At 45.9% G+C, this 14,793-nt stretch overlaps 1 protein-coding gene across 1 annotated transcript in view; it reads right to left on the minus strand.

Annotated features, from left to right (window-relative positions):
* The window catches only part of HFM1 (helicase for meiosis 1), a 3,754,865-nt gene that overhangs the window by 1,120,030 nt on the left and 2,620,042 nt on the right, over nucleotides 1-14,793 (minus strand). Inside the window, exon 29 of the mRNA XM_085599940.1 lies at nucleotides 5,844-5,978. Within this exon, the coding sequence (XP_085456066.1) occupies nucleotides 5,844-5,978 (135 nt within the window). The remainder of the gene's footprint in view (nucleotides 1-5,843; nucleotides 5,979-14,793) is intronic.

Below are 14,793 nucleotides of genomic sequence, written 5' to 3' on the forward strand. Positions count from 1 at the left end.
TGTACGGAGCGGACCCCCAGCACGTAGCGCTGGGGGTCCGCACCGTACATACGGGGGTGGGGGTACGCTCTGTACATACGGGGGGCTGGGGGGTACGGGGGTACGCTCCGTACATACGGGGGACTGGGGGTACGGGGGTACGCTCCGTACATACAGGGGGCTGGGGGGTACGGGGGTACGCTCCGTACATACGGGGGGCTGGGGGTACGGCGCGAACATACGGGGGCGGGGGGGTACGGCGCGTACCAGGCCCCCTAATCAGCTCGCATCGCTGCGTACTTAGCTTTTCTGGCACTTTTTGGGTGCCGTAAAAATTTTCCCATCCGGACTGCAGTCGGTGCGAATCGTAATTGCTGGTACATAAAAACATGCCTAACTCCGTCCGGACGTCACGTCCGCGGTGTCCCGGATCACATTTGTATGTATTTTTCTGTCGGTTGGTCTTTTTTCCAATTCGTACGGAAATGGTGTTTCCGTACGAATCGTAATTGCATGTTTGTAAAGTTTTACAACCCGGTACGAGTCGGACGGAGAAAAAGCTCCGACCCACGGTTTGTACCGGGTTTTTCCAGGATCGTAATCGGCCCCCAAGTCTACATATGTGAAGTGCTTCATCCCAACCCACAATCACTCAAGTTAGCAGCCTGGCTTCTGAGCACCATGAATTTGAAAAGTAAAACATCCCACAGGACAAGTCCTCATGCAAGCCAGGGCTGTGTCAACAAATAAAATATATCAGCTAAATGGAAAAAATTATATATGTGGTGTACTTTTAACAGATTCGATTGCTCTCAAATCCAAAGCCACAAGATACTTCCTTAACTTCAAATCCAAAGCTAAAAGATACTTCCTTAACATTTGCCCTAGCAAAGTCAGGCCTTAAACGTGCCTCCATCAGAATTAATCTTTTAGCTATTTCATATTGCAAAACACCAAATGAACCACCTTTATGGTTGCACAGAATTGTTAAAGAATTCCTGAACAAATCATTCAAAATATTCCCACTGTCTACAACCTGGGAGCTAAATACAGTATTTTCACTGTTAATGTGAAGTCGACATGAACCAATTCATAAAGCCACCTTAACAATCCTCCCTTAGAAAACTGTGTCATTTTTTTGGCGATGACTTCCGTGAGACGCGTTAATAAGATTCAGGCATTCACTATCATGGAGCCCATTATCCAATTTTCAAAAGACATAGTGGTATTAAGAACTAACCCCAAATGTGTACCAAAGTTACGAACCATGGGATATAGTCACAAGAACATGTGCTAAACATCACCCCAAAAATGTTATCGCAACTTTCCACATCGTAGCTAATCGCGGGAAAATAACCCTGTGTCAACGTGGAATTCACAACAAGGCGGTAGATCATCATCATGGCATTGCTGCCACAAGGCATGGCGCAGATGAATGCTGCTGCCCCCACACCATCCACATCTCCACCCCCTGGTTTGCTATTGCCTCACAGTGCGGCAGACATATCCACTCCGGCACCTGATGTGTCAGTGGCATACAGTGCCTCAGCCGGTACTGCAACACCCACAGGTGGGGCTGAGCACACATCCGGGGATGAGGACGTGGATGGGTTTGTGATCAGGAGGCACTAGCATTCATTTCTGCCACCTGGCCTTTTTCTGCTTGGTGCCGCACATGGCCCCATGACCTACCACTGACCCCCGATACACTTCGATGCACTCACCTTGGACAGCGACATGGACTGCCATATCCTGTTTGATGACCAATGACACAGCGACCAGACTGCGGACTACACTCTTCCTCTTCCACAGTACTTGTCATCCCCGGATGGACTCTGGCTGGCCATCCACGGGCCCATGTTGTGTAGCGTGGTTGGCATTGCCCTGTACTGCTCCAGCTGCAGAACTGCACTGGATGTGCAATAAACATCCAGTGACACACTGCTGTGTTATGTCTTACATCATTCATGTATGAATGTGTGGATGAATGTAGGGACAGTGATTTCCCTTGCGTTGATGATGCTCATCCTGTGGGATGCCAGTCAGGGGGTGCTACATTGCATATTGTGTACAGGGTGCCGTGGACACTACAACAGGGACACATGCATCAGACACTTCCATGTCCGGACATGAACTGAACCATGACCAGAGCCCACGAGCCATTTTTGCAAGCCCTGCTCTGGTCCGGCGTACGGCAGGCCAGACCACTCCGCTTACGCTCTGATGGGGGGCCCTCAGTGCTACCCGTCGCAGGCGTACTCACTGGTGGTGTGCAGGTCACTGCTCTAGTTGTCAGCATGTCACAGCCACTCCCTGAGGGCAGGTTCCAACGCACACCACACCCATCCGGCACAGGCATCACAGGCCATGTGGCTCTGCCAACATAAGGGGCGACAATGTCACATTCCCCTCTGCCGGTGGTGACTGGATGACGGACGCTCCACGGTTCTCAATCATAAAGTGCCCATAAGTTGTTGTGCACAGGGTTAGTGCCACCCGAGGCCTTGTGGCTGTCACGGGCCTACCACCACGTGGCGCTGACTGGGGTTGCACAAGGTTAGTGGTGCCCGGAGTATTGCGGCCGGCACACGCACCCCGCCATGGGACGGTGACTTTGGGTGCACTGAGTTAGTGGAACCTTAAGCTGCTGAGCGGGTGTGCAGCCTGCAATGATGTCCCGTCCCGGTGGTCCGGACAGCTCAGGTTTTGTGTGCCCTGCTGGACCTCAGTGTAGGCCAGAGTCAGTGGGCAGTGTGGGCCTACCACCACGGGGCATCGCTTCCGGGATCCCAGAGTTAGTGGCACCCATTGGGTTGAGCGGGTGTGCAGCCTGCGATGATGCCGGCTGCACTGGTATATCCTATGCCATGGAGTAATCAAGAACCAGCATCAAACGTGAGACCTGGTGGCCTGCGGAGCGGGGCTGCATGGTGTGGAGGGTGCCATGTCCGCGGGCCCCGGGCTTGTGGCTTGCAGTGGCATGTGGTGGGACCTCCTGTCTGCACGCCGGTGGCAGAAGGTGAGCAGTGAGGCCTGGGTGTGCATGGGCGGGCATGCTCCGATGGGTGGCAGGAGGGGCTGGGGTGCCGCTGCCTGGGTGTGCATGGGCGGGCAGGCGATGTTGTCTTGTGCAATTGTGTGTACAGTGCCAATCATATATCTGGACTCTGTTTCTGATGATGGGTCTGTCTCAGATGTGTGACCTGGTGTACTGCAATACATACCGGCAAGTGGTTGGAGACACAACCAGTTGAAGCAGTTGAGCAGTGTGGCCTGGGTGCACAGGGGCGGCACTCTCTATCTCTCTGCCCCTCTCTTCTTCTCTCTCCCTCTCTCTCTTTCCCCCTCTCTTCTTCTCTCTCTCTCTCTTCCTCTCTTCTTCTCTTTCTCTCGCCCCCTCTATTCTTCTCTCTCTCTCTCCCCCTCTCTTCTCTCTCTCTCCCCCTCTCTTCTTATCTCTCTCCCTCTCTTCCTCTCTCTCTCCTTCGCTCTCTCTCTGTCCTTTGATGTGCAGAGGACACACCTTCGCATCATGATTTTTGTCTTGCAGGCTGTGACCTACGGATTGTCCCGAGGGAAGCCGCCATGTGTCTTCATTTCATTTCAGTGTTCATGTTAATAAAGTTTAATTTGTTGCTTCGAAAGTGAATGTGTGATGCTCATTTTTGTGACGACACATGCATGTCACCAGTTGTGATTGTGCGACATCATGCAGATTATTTTGTACATGTTTAGGTATAGCTGATGTGGCATATCTTTGGTCGGGAGTTGCCGGGGAGGGGGGGTCCTGGGGGTGGTGGCGGCAGGTGTTGTTGCCCTTTCAGCCCTCCGGGCTGCATGTTCAGTTGCCCGGGTGCATCTGTTGCCCTTCTGATGTGGCTGTGGGCTGTGCTCCCTTTTGTGGTGCAGGCTGTGGTCCGACTTTGCACCAGGTCAGAGCAGGTGTTATTTTCCTGCTGCTAACGTGCCTTATTGCCTGTTTTGTGTTCTTATCGCAGTTCTGGCTGGTCATTGTGAATGTTATGGAGTGGTGTTGTCGCGTCTTTTGTCACGGGGACGCCTACTCTGCATCTGATTAGCGATAGTTGCGGGGGTCATCTGTGGCGATGTTTTTTACAGCTGCTATCGCGGGTATGCTGGTGCTGTGAGCTGTTAACACCAGCTTGTGATTGGGGCGATAAGTTTATTGCAACTTTGGCTGCGATAAGGTGCTGTTAAATCTGTGTAAAGTTTCATCTAAATGAACCTGTCATATAAAAAAATAATTAAATTTGATGACACCAGCAGAAAGGACTCTTTACTTACTGGACATCAAAAGGTGTCTAACATTTTGCATGACAAACCTAAAAAGTCTAATCAACTCCTAGTATCTTTTTCAGAACTATGTAAAGGTTTTCCTGGAACATAAGTTGCATACCTGTGGCTGTGGCTCTCCAGCATTGGTATATTTCATAGATTCACATGCGACCCATCCACCTCCCCGAACGGAGGCTCACCTCAGTCATTTCATCTATGGATTTGTATTTCCACTACTTGTGCTAATCTCCTCTAGAAGGGTTGAGTCACAAGGCACTCTGCATCACTGGCTGAACTTTGGACCTTTTCTAATGATGTGGATGTGCTAGTTAAAGGAGCACTGCCTATGGCTAGTACAGCTGTCAGTGCCTTATACTGCTATATCACAGTTACAGAGGCACTCCCACTTTAATGTCAGGGAATAATGATTTAAGCATGAGAATCTATGAAAAATACTAGCGCCAGGAAACCATAGCTACAGGTAAGTAACTTTATTTTTTCATCTTCATGATATATTTTGCAGTAGTGTTCTCTCTCAGTAACATAAAGGAATTCTAAGCAAATTTACAACCAAAGAATAATTTAAATGTCCTGATTGTCTTGAGAAAACACAGAATATCCTGTCCACAAAGCCATCTGCAGCAAAAATAGGACCATTGATACCTTTTTAGTATCTACATAAGGATACCTGGCATGTGTAAATGGTTTTACCACTGTGTAATTGTATGCTACAACCATGGACGTCAATTCGCCGAAATCAAAGGGGTAGTAGAAGTGACATCACCCACCCTTTGACCTCCGCTTTCACTCACACACACATACTTACACATACACACATATACACTCTCTCACTCATAAACACACTCTCACCCACAAGCACGCACACAACATACATTCAAAACATTTTTTACTTACCTCAGCTGCCATGGAAGGGCATATTCCAGCTTGTTGTACTCCATTTTTATTACACTATTAGTGAATAATATATTTTATTTATTCACTATTAGTGTAATAAAATAAAATTAACAGAAAATAAGGAGAGTGGAGCCCAGCTGTCTCCGTGTTCCTGGCACTGAAAGTGCCACCTCTGATGCCAGAGAGCGCAGAACCAGCGCCAGAGGTAGCAAAGGGCAGGCCAGGGGTACCAGCAGCAACACCTGGCGAACCCTAAATGACGTCGATGACTACAACTGCATGCAATTATGAAATAGGAAATCCAAATCAAGGGATGGGAGGTAAGAGAATTAAGGCATGGTTAGCCTTGAGAGTTTGAAAATGTCTACAAACTCTACAGACTAGTGATTCTAACCTCGAAATGGTTCGAGATTTATTCTGGCAAAGGGCTGAAGTAACTCTCTTTCGAAAGTGAAGAGGGGAATAGATCACCCTCAAACTTCAAGAAGATGTAGCAAAATGTGTTTCTCTGTTTTGGAAATCTGCTGGACATATTGTGTTCCCCACCTACAGCTGACTGTTCAGTGTAATTCATTATTTTCTATCTAACAATAAATAATGAAACAGCAATACTTCATAATAAAATGCGAGTGAAAGGGTTTCTTCTGACCCACCTGACTTAGCTGTCTTTGTTTTTGAGCCTTCGATGCTCTCATTTTTCAACTGAAACTCCGATTTGGTCTGGATATTCATATCGGTATTGTGTCCAATGAAGTAGGCTGTAAACGTCTGCTGAATGTCAAGTCCAACTTATAAAAGACAAAAATCCACAATATATCGCTTACTTTATTTATAAAAATAATTCTTTATGTTTGCAGTTATACGATTTTATGTCTGACTATTTTTAAGAAAACGTCGATTGTTTTCCAAAATTAGATTTGAATAAGAATTAAATGCCAATGAACACTAACGACGATTTGATTCAATATAACTAGTTTTGACATACATGATACAACGTATTATACCACAATATGAAACAGTGACAAATAAGCAGAAAACAAACAAATATAGGCCAGGAAATGGGCAATTATTATTCCCATCCCTGAGTTACTGATACTGGGGGTGCCTGTATCTCCTCCGGGCTGGAAGAATCCTGCCCATTTGTGGTTGGACCCTGAGGATTCACTAAGAAATGAGGAACTGTGTTGTATTTACATAGTGTCAACCTAGCGATCAAGCAATAGAGCGCTGCACATTACATGAGGGATTGGGGTGATCTACAAGCTCATGTACACGAAGCTGAGCTCACACAAGCATATTTTACACACATTACATTTCACATTTGTAGGCTCAGTGTCATGGCGAGGAAAAGGTTGGTAAGAAGAGTAGGAGTTCACACCCCTGTTTGAATGATACATAGAACTACCTTTCCCACAAACCCTAGGGCGAGCAGAGCTAAGTACCTGACTGACTATTTAAGCCACGCCCTAGCAAGGCTCGGGGCTTATCACTTGCTACATTTCTCTCGTCTGGATATGGACGTGTATAACTGGTAGCTTTCTAACCATTGTGTTCTGGATCCTGTGCAGCCATTTCCCAGCTTGAACTATATCAACATAAACAACTATGAGTCTCGCCTGTGTGAAAACCTTGACACAATCGTAAGGGAAATGCTAAAAAAAGTTAATGCTGTGAGTTCATGTGTACATGTGTGCGTGTACGCATGAGTGTAAAATTCCCATCATCCACCCGAAGTGGTTTGCTTCCTTACTCTACATGACCCATACGTGCAATGGTCTGCCTGAACCGTGACATTGGATTCCTCGTTTTGTAAAGAACACTGTATACAAATCAGAAGGAGAGAGGAACCCCAACGAACCAACCCTGCAGGATTACTCGACAACACCTGTACTGCTGCACATATGGAATGCACTACCACACTACCCAAGGAGTACCAGGACTACCTTACGGTATTTGATGAGCAAGAAGCCAGTAAATTACCGCCGCACAGAGCATACGATTTTGTAATAGAACTAGAAGCCGGAGCCACCATTCCATGCAGCCGTATTTACGCCCTCACCGAAGCAGAAACCACCTACCTCCAACAATATCTAACAAGAATGTTAGCTAACGGTTTCATTCGTCCTTCCTCTTCCCCGGCGTCCTCGCCTCTTTTTTTTATCCCAAAACGTGAAGGAGGCCTAAGGGCATGTGTCGATTATAGAGCCATAAATCGGGTTACCAAAAAAAACAGATACCCCCTGCCTTTGATTCCTGTCCTGTTGGACCAACTGAAGGGCGCTACGATATTCACGAAATTAGACCTCCGTGGGGCATACCATTTAGTGAGAATGCGTCAGGGGGATGAATGGAAAACGGCTTTCAGAACAAAGTTCGGATTGTACGAATATAAAGTGATGCCTTTCGGACTATGTAACGCCCCTGCCGCATTCCAATACTTCATGGACGAGGTACTGAGAGGTTTACTGGATGTATCTTGTATCGTTTATATCGACGATATCCTGGTGTACTCAACTACCTTGGAAGAACACATCCCCCACATAGAGGCAGTTCTGGAACGACTACAACAGTATTCGCTATATGCGAAGCTCGAGAAATGTTTCTTCCACATCCCTGAAGTCGAATTCTTGGGGTACGTCATCGGTCCCAAGGGACCAAAAGAAGACCAAGGCTATCAGAGAATGGGAATCCCCGTCATGTGTGAAGGCCCTACAGAGTTTTTGGGGATTCGCAATTTCTATAGGAGATTCATAAAAGACTTCTCGAGGATCATCCAGCCATTAACCCTCCTTCTGCGAAAGGGAGCCATGTTTAAATGGACAGCTGCAGCAGAAGAAGCTTTTAGAACATTGAAGCTCCGGTTTACCAGCGCTCCCATACTGCGACATCCGGATGCATCACAACCCTTTATCCTGGAGGCAGACGCCTCGTACTACGCTCTAGGGGGAATTCTTTCTCAGCGACATCCTGACACCGGTCAACTACATCACATAGCCTTCTTCTCAACAAAACTATCTCGTTGTGAAGTAAATTATAGCATCACAGACAAGGAGTTGTTGGCTATTAAACGAGCCTTTGAAGAATGGAGACATCATCTCCTGGGGGCCCGACACACGGTAGAGATATACACAGATCATTGTAACTTGCTATTTCTACAGAGTGCACGAGCATTAACTCCTCGACAGCTGCGATGGTCTTTGTTTTTTGCGAATTTTGACTTCGTGATTAAGTATAAACCAGGCCCCCAGAACGGAAAGGCTGACGCACTTTCCAGGCCTATATCTGTACCTCTGGAAGAGAGTGACATCACAGAAGAACCTCCTATCACTCTACAAAAGGCCTCTTTCCTTCCAGAACCCACCGCCCTAAGTGCCACACATGCTTTTCTTGAGGACAGAAAGGAACAAACCGCAGGGGTGGACACACAGGCCTGGGTAAAGAAGGAAACTCATCTTCGATACGTGAAAGGAGATCTGAGGTTCCGTGATGATAAATTATACGTTCCTGATGGACCTTTACAACAGCAAGTCCTACACTGGATACATGATAACCCCTTGGGGGGACACATGGGAATACAGAAAACGCTACAGACTATGCATCGATACTTTTGGTGGAAAACACTCCAACAAGACACGGAAAAATACGTAACAGGCTGTGCAATATGTACGCAGTCCAAAACTCAGCATCAAAAACCCCATGGGTTGCTCAGACCCATACCCACACCACCGGCACCCTGGCACACAGTGTCTATGGACTTTATCGTAGAAATGCCTCCCAGCGCCGGATATGATACCATATTAGTGGTGGTGGATCATCTAACGGGACACTTTATAGCCCTCAACAAGCTGCCCACCTCTACCGAATTGGCCTCTGCCTTCTTACAACACATTATCAAACTGCATGGAATCCCGTCCATCCTTATTACAGACAGAGGAACTCAGTTCACGTCTAGGTTCTGGAAGGCACTCTGTGAGATTATGAAAATAGACGCCAGGCTCTCTACAAGTTACCACCCGCAAACGGATGGTAAAACAGAAAGACTAAATCAGGCATTAGAGCAATATCTTCGATGCTTCACGTTGGCACAAGACAAGGAATGGAGCACGCTCTTATGGACGGCAGAGTTCGCCGACAACAACACAGATCACCCATCATTGGGATGTTCCCCCTTTTACTGTCTCCATGGTTTTAACCCCAACATGTTGCCTTTTGAATATCCAGGGTCGTCCAAACTCCCTTCTGTTAAAGAACATCATGCACACATCAAAACAGTCCTAAACATGGCCAAAAAACATCTAGCAGAGGCACAAACACGGGACAAACAGCAGGCAGATAAAAAGAGAACCCCTGAGCCCTTGTATAAAATCGGAGATAGGGTATGGCTTAATACAAAACACCTTAAATTCAGGGGTAGCAACAGGTTGCAGCCTAAATTCGTAGGGCCCTATCCCATAGAGAAGGTGGTAAACCCGGTGGCCATGAAAATCACCTTACCTGCGGCTTGGCGCATCCACCCTGTGTTCCATGTGTCCCTTTTGAAACCTTGCCTTCAGGGCACCCGCTTACCTGTCAAACCCCGAGTTATTGAGATCGATGGGGAGGAGGAGTATGAGGTACAAAGTATCCTGGATTCTAAGTGTTCGTGGGAGAGTGCACTATTTGATAGACTGGAAAGGCTACGTTCCCGAGGACAGGTCATGGGAACCCAAGGCCAATTTGCATTCCCCCCGACTCTTAAGGCTTTTTCACACACGACACCCCACAAAACCCGGTGGTCCGTCGAGACGGCGTACATGGGGAGGGGGTACTGTCATGGCGAGGAAAAGGTTGGTAAGAAGAGTAGGAGTTCACCCCCCATTTGAATGATACATAGAACTACCTTTCCCACAAACCCTAGGGCGAGCAGATCTAAGCACCTGACTGACTATTTAAGCCACGCCCTAGCAAGGCTCGGGGCTTATCACTTGCTACATTTCTCTCGTCTGGATATGGACGTGTATAACTGGTAGCTTTCTGACCATTGTGTTCTGGATCCTGTGCAGCCATTTCCCAGCTTCTCCTGTCAAACAGCGCAAGACGGTTCGTGCAGTATCTGCGGCGTGTTTGTTAAACGCCGCCTGTATTCGATGCCGCTCAACTTCCTGATTGAGTCTCCCTAGGAGTTCCACGCATGCGCGACTTCAGAACAGAAGCGCAAGGCAGCGCTATTGTTCATTTTACTTACTCATCAAGCAAGGCTTTGCTTCATGGTTCAGAGGAACGCCCTACTTTGGTGACTTCCCGGAAGAAGCAGAGCGTCTTGTGGGATCACAGATTTAGATGCATAGAACATTGTCATCGGGCAGATAAGTACTTTTAGTTCTATGAATTACGTATGCATTTCAAGACTGTTTCTGTCCGGTAGCTAAAACTGTTCAGTAAGTAACATACAGATAAGGGGTTCTGAGGGGGTTACGTTTTGAGACAAGCCGTCTTATGTGTGTTGTGTGTTTCCTTTGCAGGGCAGGTGGGGGTGGAGTGCAGGAAGACGAGGTTCCCAAACACCCGACGACTTCCCTTATCTTTCCCTACTGGCAACAGTGTTTTTGTTTCTTTTATCCCATTTTTCCCTTTCCCCGAGGGTGGCCTTATCCTTGAAGTGTTACGTGGTACTCACGGGTAGGGCCCTCAAGGGGAAGGGGTTGCTTGGCATCACCATCGCTCCTGCTGTACCCGGCTTAGAAGGTTAGTGGTACCTATCTCGGTCTGACACTCAGTGAGATTAAGTGATTTGCCCAGAATCACACCATTTTGATCTCCCATCTATAGCCGACCTTTCCCTTCATGTAAAGCGCTCTGATACCCACTAGGGTCGTGTTCAAGCTTTATAAAACGTTATAAATAAAATAAAATAAAAAACACAATGCTGAGTCAAGCACCAAAGCTGGGGCTCTAACCTGAGTCCCAGGTTCCAAAGCTGGCACCTCTAGCCACTAGGCCACATCTACTCCACAGTTTAACCAAGGGAATCTATCATTTTGGCCTTAATTACCACTGGTCATTTCTCATTTCGGCCTTGACTTTCACCCTGGTTGGAGTACACATCTCTTAAACCTAATGAGGCCAGTTACTACTGTTATCAGGCCCATCGGAATTAAGTGGCTGCTCATAATTGGTACGTTCGCAGTAGATTTGCAAATATTATTTGAGGATGCAAGATAACATGGTAAAGTCGAATAGCAGTTTTAATCTAAAGTGTTCCTACGAGAAGGTATGACGAAAGTTCCTCATGATTTAATCACTGGGCTGATTCACATTGACTACTTTCCTTACACTGAATTATATTTACTGTCAGTGTTCGTTGCAAATTAAAACGTAAATGTTTCAGTGCAGTGGTGGCCATGATTTGCTGATTGATATAGCTGGTATTACCATTTGAGGAATTGACACATCAGTGTCACGGTTCTAGGCTTTCAGATCATAAAGGCACTTTTGATGGTTATTGTTCTCGGTAAAACGCTGAGTTCATTTATGCTGATCTGCCCTTCTGTTATATCTTATCTGCATTTTTCATGCTTCAACTTGGTATTTGAAGTTTCCTGTGAGTCCTTTTATGTGTTTTTTGATGTTATTAGCAGCCCTTACCCTTTGTATTTTTTAGTCTATTCAACTTTATTGTTACCCTAGGATTCTTTGGTTGCTATTCCGCACCTTAATTGCTTGACTGTGTATTGCTCAGAATTGCAACTGTACCTGGAAGGTGTTTATTAGTTTTATATAATGATTTAACAGACCACACACAGGAAGGTGGAAATTCCTAGTACCTGCTGTAACTGTACTTGGCATGGGCGAAAACCGTTTATGCCCTTAATCACAGAAAAACAGGAAGCACCAACTGTAAAAGAAAACAGGACTCGGGATAGCACATAGAAGGGGGCTGGAAAGGAAACGGTGGAGGGGAGAGGAAAGGTTTCGTATATTCACACCCTTGTATCTGTTCTACCTGTGGCTGTGCGCCCTGAAGGGAAGGAGCTACAGCAGCCTGATCAGAGGACATATTTTCTGCGCACATTCAACATTCAAGGGTGTGTGCTTTGGATCCTGGTGCTCCTGCATAAATCCACACTATTTCTATAGCCCTCCAGCTACCTGTAAGTAGCTCTCCTGAGCGCAGCCCAACCTACTAAATTAGGTTTTGCTTGGTTGGATTGATGCATGTGTCCCAACATTGAATAGTGTGTGTTCAGGATGAAAATGAATGTATTTGCAGAACTCATATCCTGAAGTTTGGAGACAAATATATTTAAAGCTGATATTTGAGTGCTAAAGGCATTGGGGAGACGTATTACTTATATTATTACCCTGATGCCAGGGTTACTGCAGCTATGGCTGTCATGTATTACCCATGTAGAAACAGTACAAACTGTTGAAGTCTTTTTCACATGGGAACCTTACGGAGGTGATCACTGTGGGTATCCACTAATGTAATCTTGTCTGATGTGATCACTATTATTATATATTGTTTTATTCCTTATGGTCGCCGCAATGTTTAATAATTGAAACCTTGTACATATGTCACATGATATTTCACTTTTAGTTTAGGTTCAATTACTTTTTAACTGGGACACTTTTTATGATTGTTTGCTAACTCTGGTACTGTATTTAATTCTAATGTGTACTTATACACTGTTTACTTTTTGCCTATCTAAAATATAAACAATATTACTGCGTATTGATTTCCTGATGTGTATAGCCAACTTTCTTTCTGACTCCGTCTCAAACCCTATATATTGCCATTGTGCACATTTTTAATCATATAGTTCTTTATTATTCCGCAGGAGCCATTGTTTCCTCTCTAGACAACCCTTTCCTAGGCTGCAGATCAAGTTGCAATGGAAAGGGCACGCATTGTAATGTGTCAGATAGAACCGCCAACTACTATTTGGGTGGTTATCATTCCGCAGCGATAGCGGTCGGGCACGCGTCCGACCGCCATCGGAATCAGGCCCTTTATTACAAGTTTCTTGTGTAAAAGGCTGACTCCACTATTTTCAACAATTCTTACGTATGTGTGCCAACTTCAGAATAAGGTTATGCTTACCAGGACAGCTAAGCTAAAACGTGCAGTGTACAACAACACAGAATAACAAAACGGCAGCTTGTGTAAAATAGTGTAAATGTGTAATAATGCTAAGGCTTTAGTGAGCTTTAAGCAGATTAGAAAACAAATTTGCAACTGTTTAATAAACAATATATTAGCATATGTTAAGGCACGTATGTAGATTTACGCTGTATAGACAATTGTTAAGGCACATACAACAATAACTGCAATTACAAATGTAGAAATCTTCATTGCAAAATTGCCAAATATCCCAGACAGCGAAGACCTAATGTCACTAAGGTTTAATCAATGCCGTTTTGAATCTCTTGTGATTTCATCACACTATCTTTAATGTGATCTATCCACTTGTGTATGCTAAGAGAGATGTTGGGTCGATGAATACAACACTCAGAGCCTAGTATGCACAGACCGCACCTTTGACTGTGAGGGTATAATCTAAGACAATTCTACTTCGCAAGAGCATGATGTTTTGAGCATTTAATGGATCTAATATCAAACCTAGGGAAAAGGCAGTGGCATTGGCTACTTCTTTCAGGATCTGTGCATAGTGTCTAGTCTTTCAGAGGGCCCGTTTTATGCCGTAGCTAGGGAAAAGAATGGAGAAGAATCTGTTCGTTCAGCGGCCTTGAGGCACTCTGCAGCTGTTGGAGAGGGTGAACATTAGAGTGCTCCGATGGCTGGGATGGTGTAGCCAGGATAACAGACCGCAGCCCATTCTTGAGGCAGCCAAGGATAGGCCTTTCCACAGATGAAATGCATATGTTTTCTTTCTGCGTCAACACTTGCAATACATTATTCCAGTAGGAAGATAATGGTCATTTGGGGCTGCTTCATGATGTATAATATCTACAGCAATGTCACATTCACTTTGGCCCACACAGACACTCCAGGAAGTGGTCTCTCGATGTTCACAAAATTGTCCCTTTTCAGAGAAGGCTAAATGAGTTTATAGTGACCTGTTGGATTTTTGTAATCGTCAAGGCCCTGCAAGAGCTCTAGAGACCTGCTAGCAAGTTCCAGCAGTCTGTACCTGTGATTAACAGACATGCTTAGTTTTTTGCTAAGGGGCACACCCCTCAGGACATTGGCGGGCAAGTATATGCAAATCCAGCATGAGGGAAGATGAATCTTTTGGTGATATTTCTCAAGCAACAGCAAGCAGGAGTTATTTATATACACAAAGCACCAACTCCACTCAAGGACAGGGACGGTACAGTTAGGGTTCTTTATAACTCTCCATTCCACAGCAATGAGGTGTCCTACCGAGAGCCAAAGATGTGGTCTTGCAGACAAGGAGGGTGGGCACAGCGATCCAGCCCACTGATAGGCGGCAGGGCAGCAATAGAAGCAGCTCTGGCAGGGGGTTTGGTGCAGGTCCAGAAGTGGGCACCGGTAGTCAGTACAGAGCTTGAGGCAAGGAATCAGGCCATTTCAATGGTGTTTCAGAAAATATCTATGCTATCATGTTGTTACCATTGTTTTGTTCCACTTTGCCTTCTAGC

This window comes from Triturus cristatus, chromosome 4_2 (assembly GCF_964204655.1).
Source record: "Triturus cristatus chromosome 4_2, aTriCri1.1, whole genome shotgun sequence".
Classification (NCBI taxonomy): domain Eukaryota; kingdom Metazoa; phylum Chordata; class Amphibia; order Caudata; family Salamandridae; genus Triturus; species Triturus cristatus.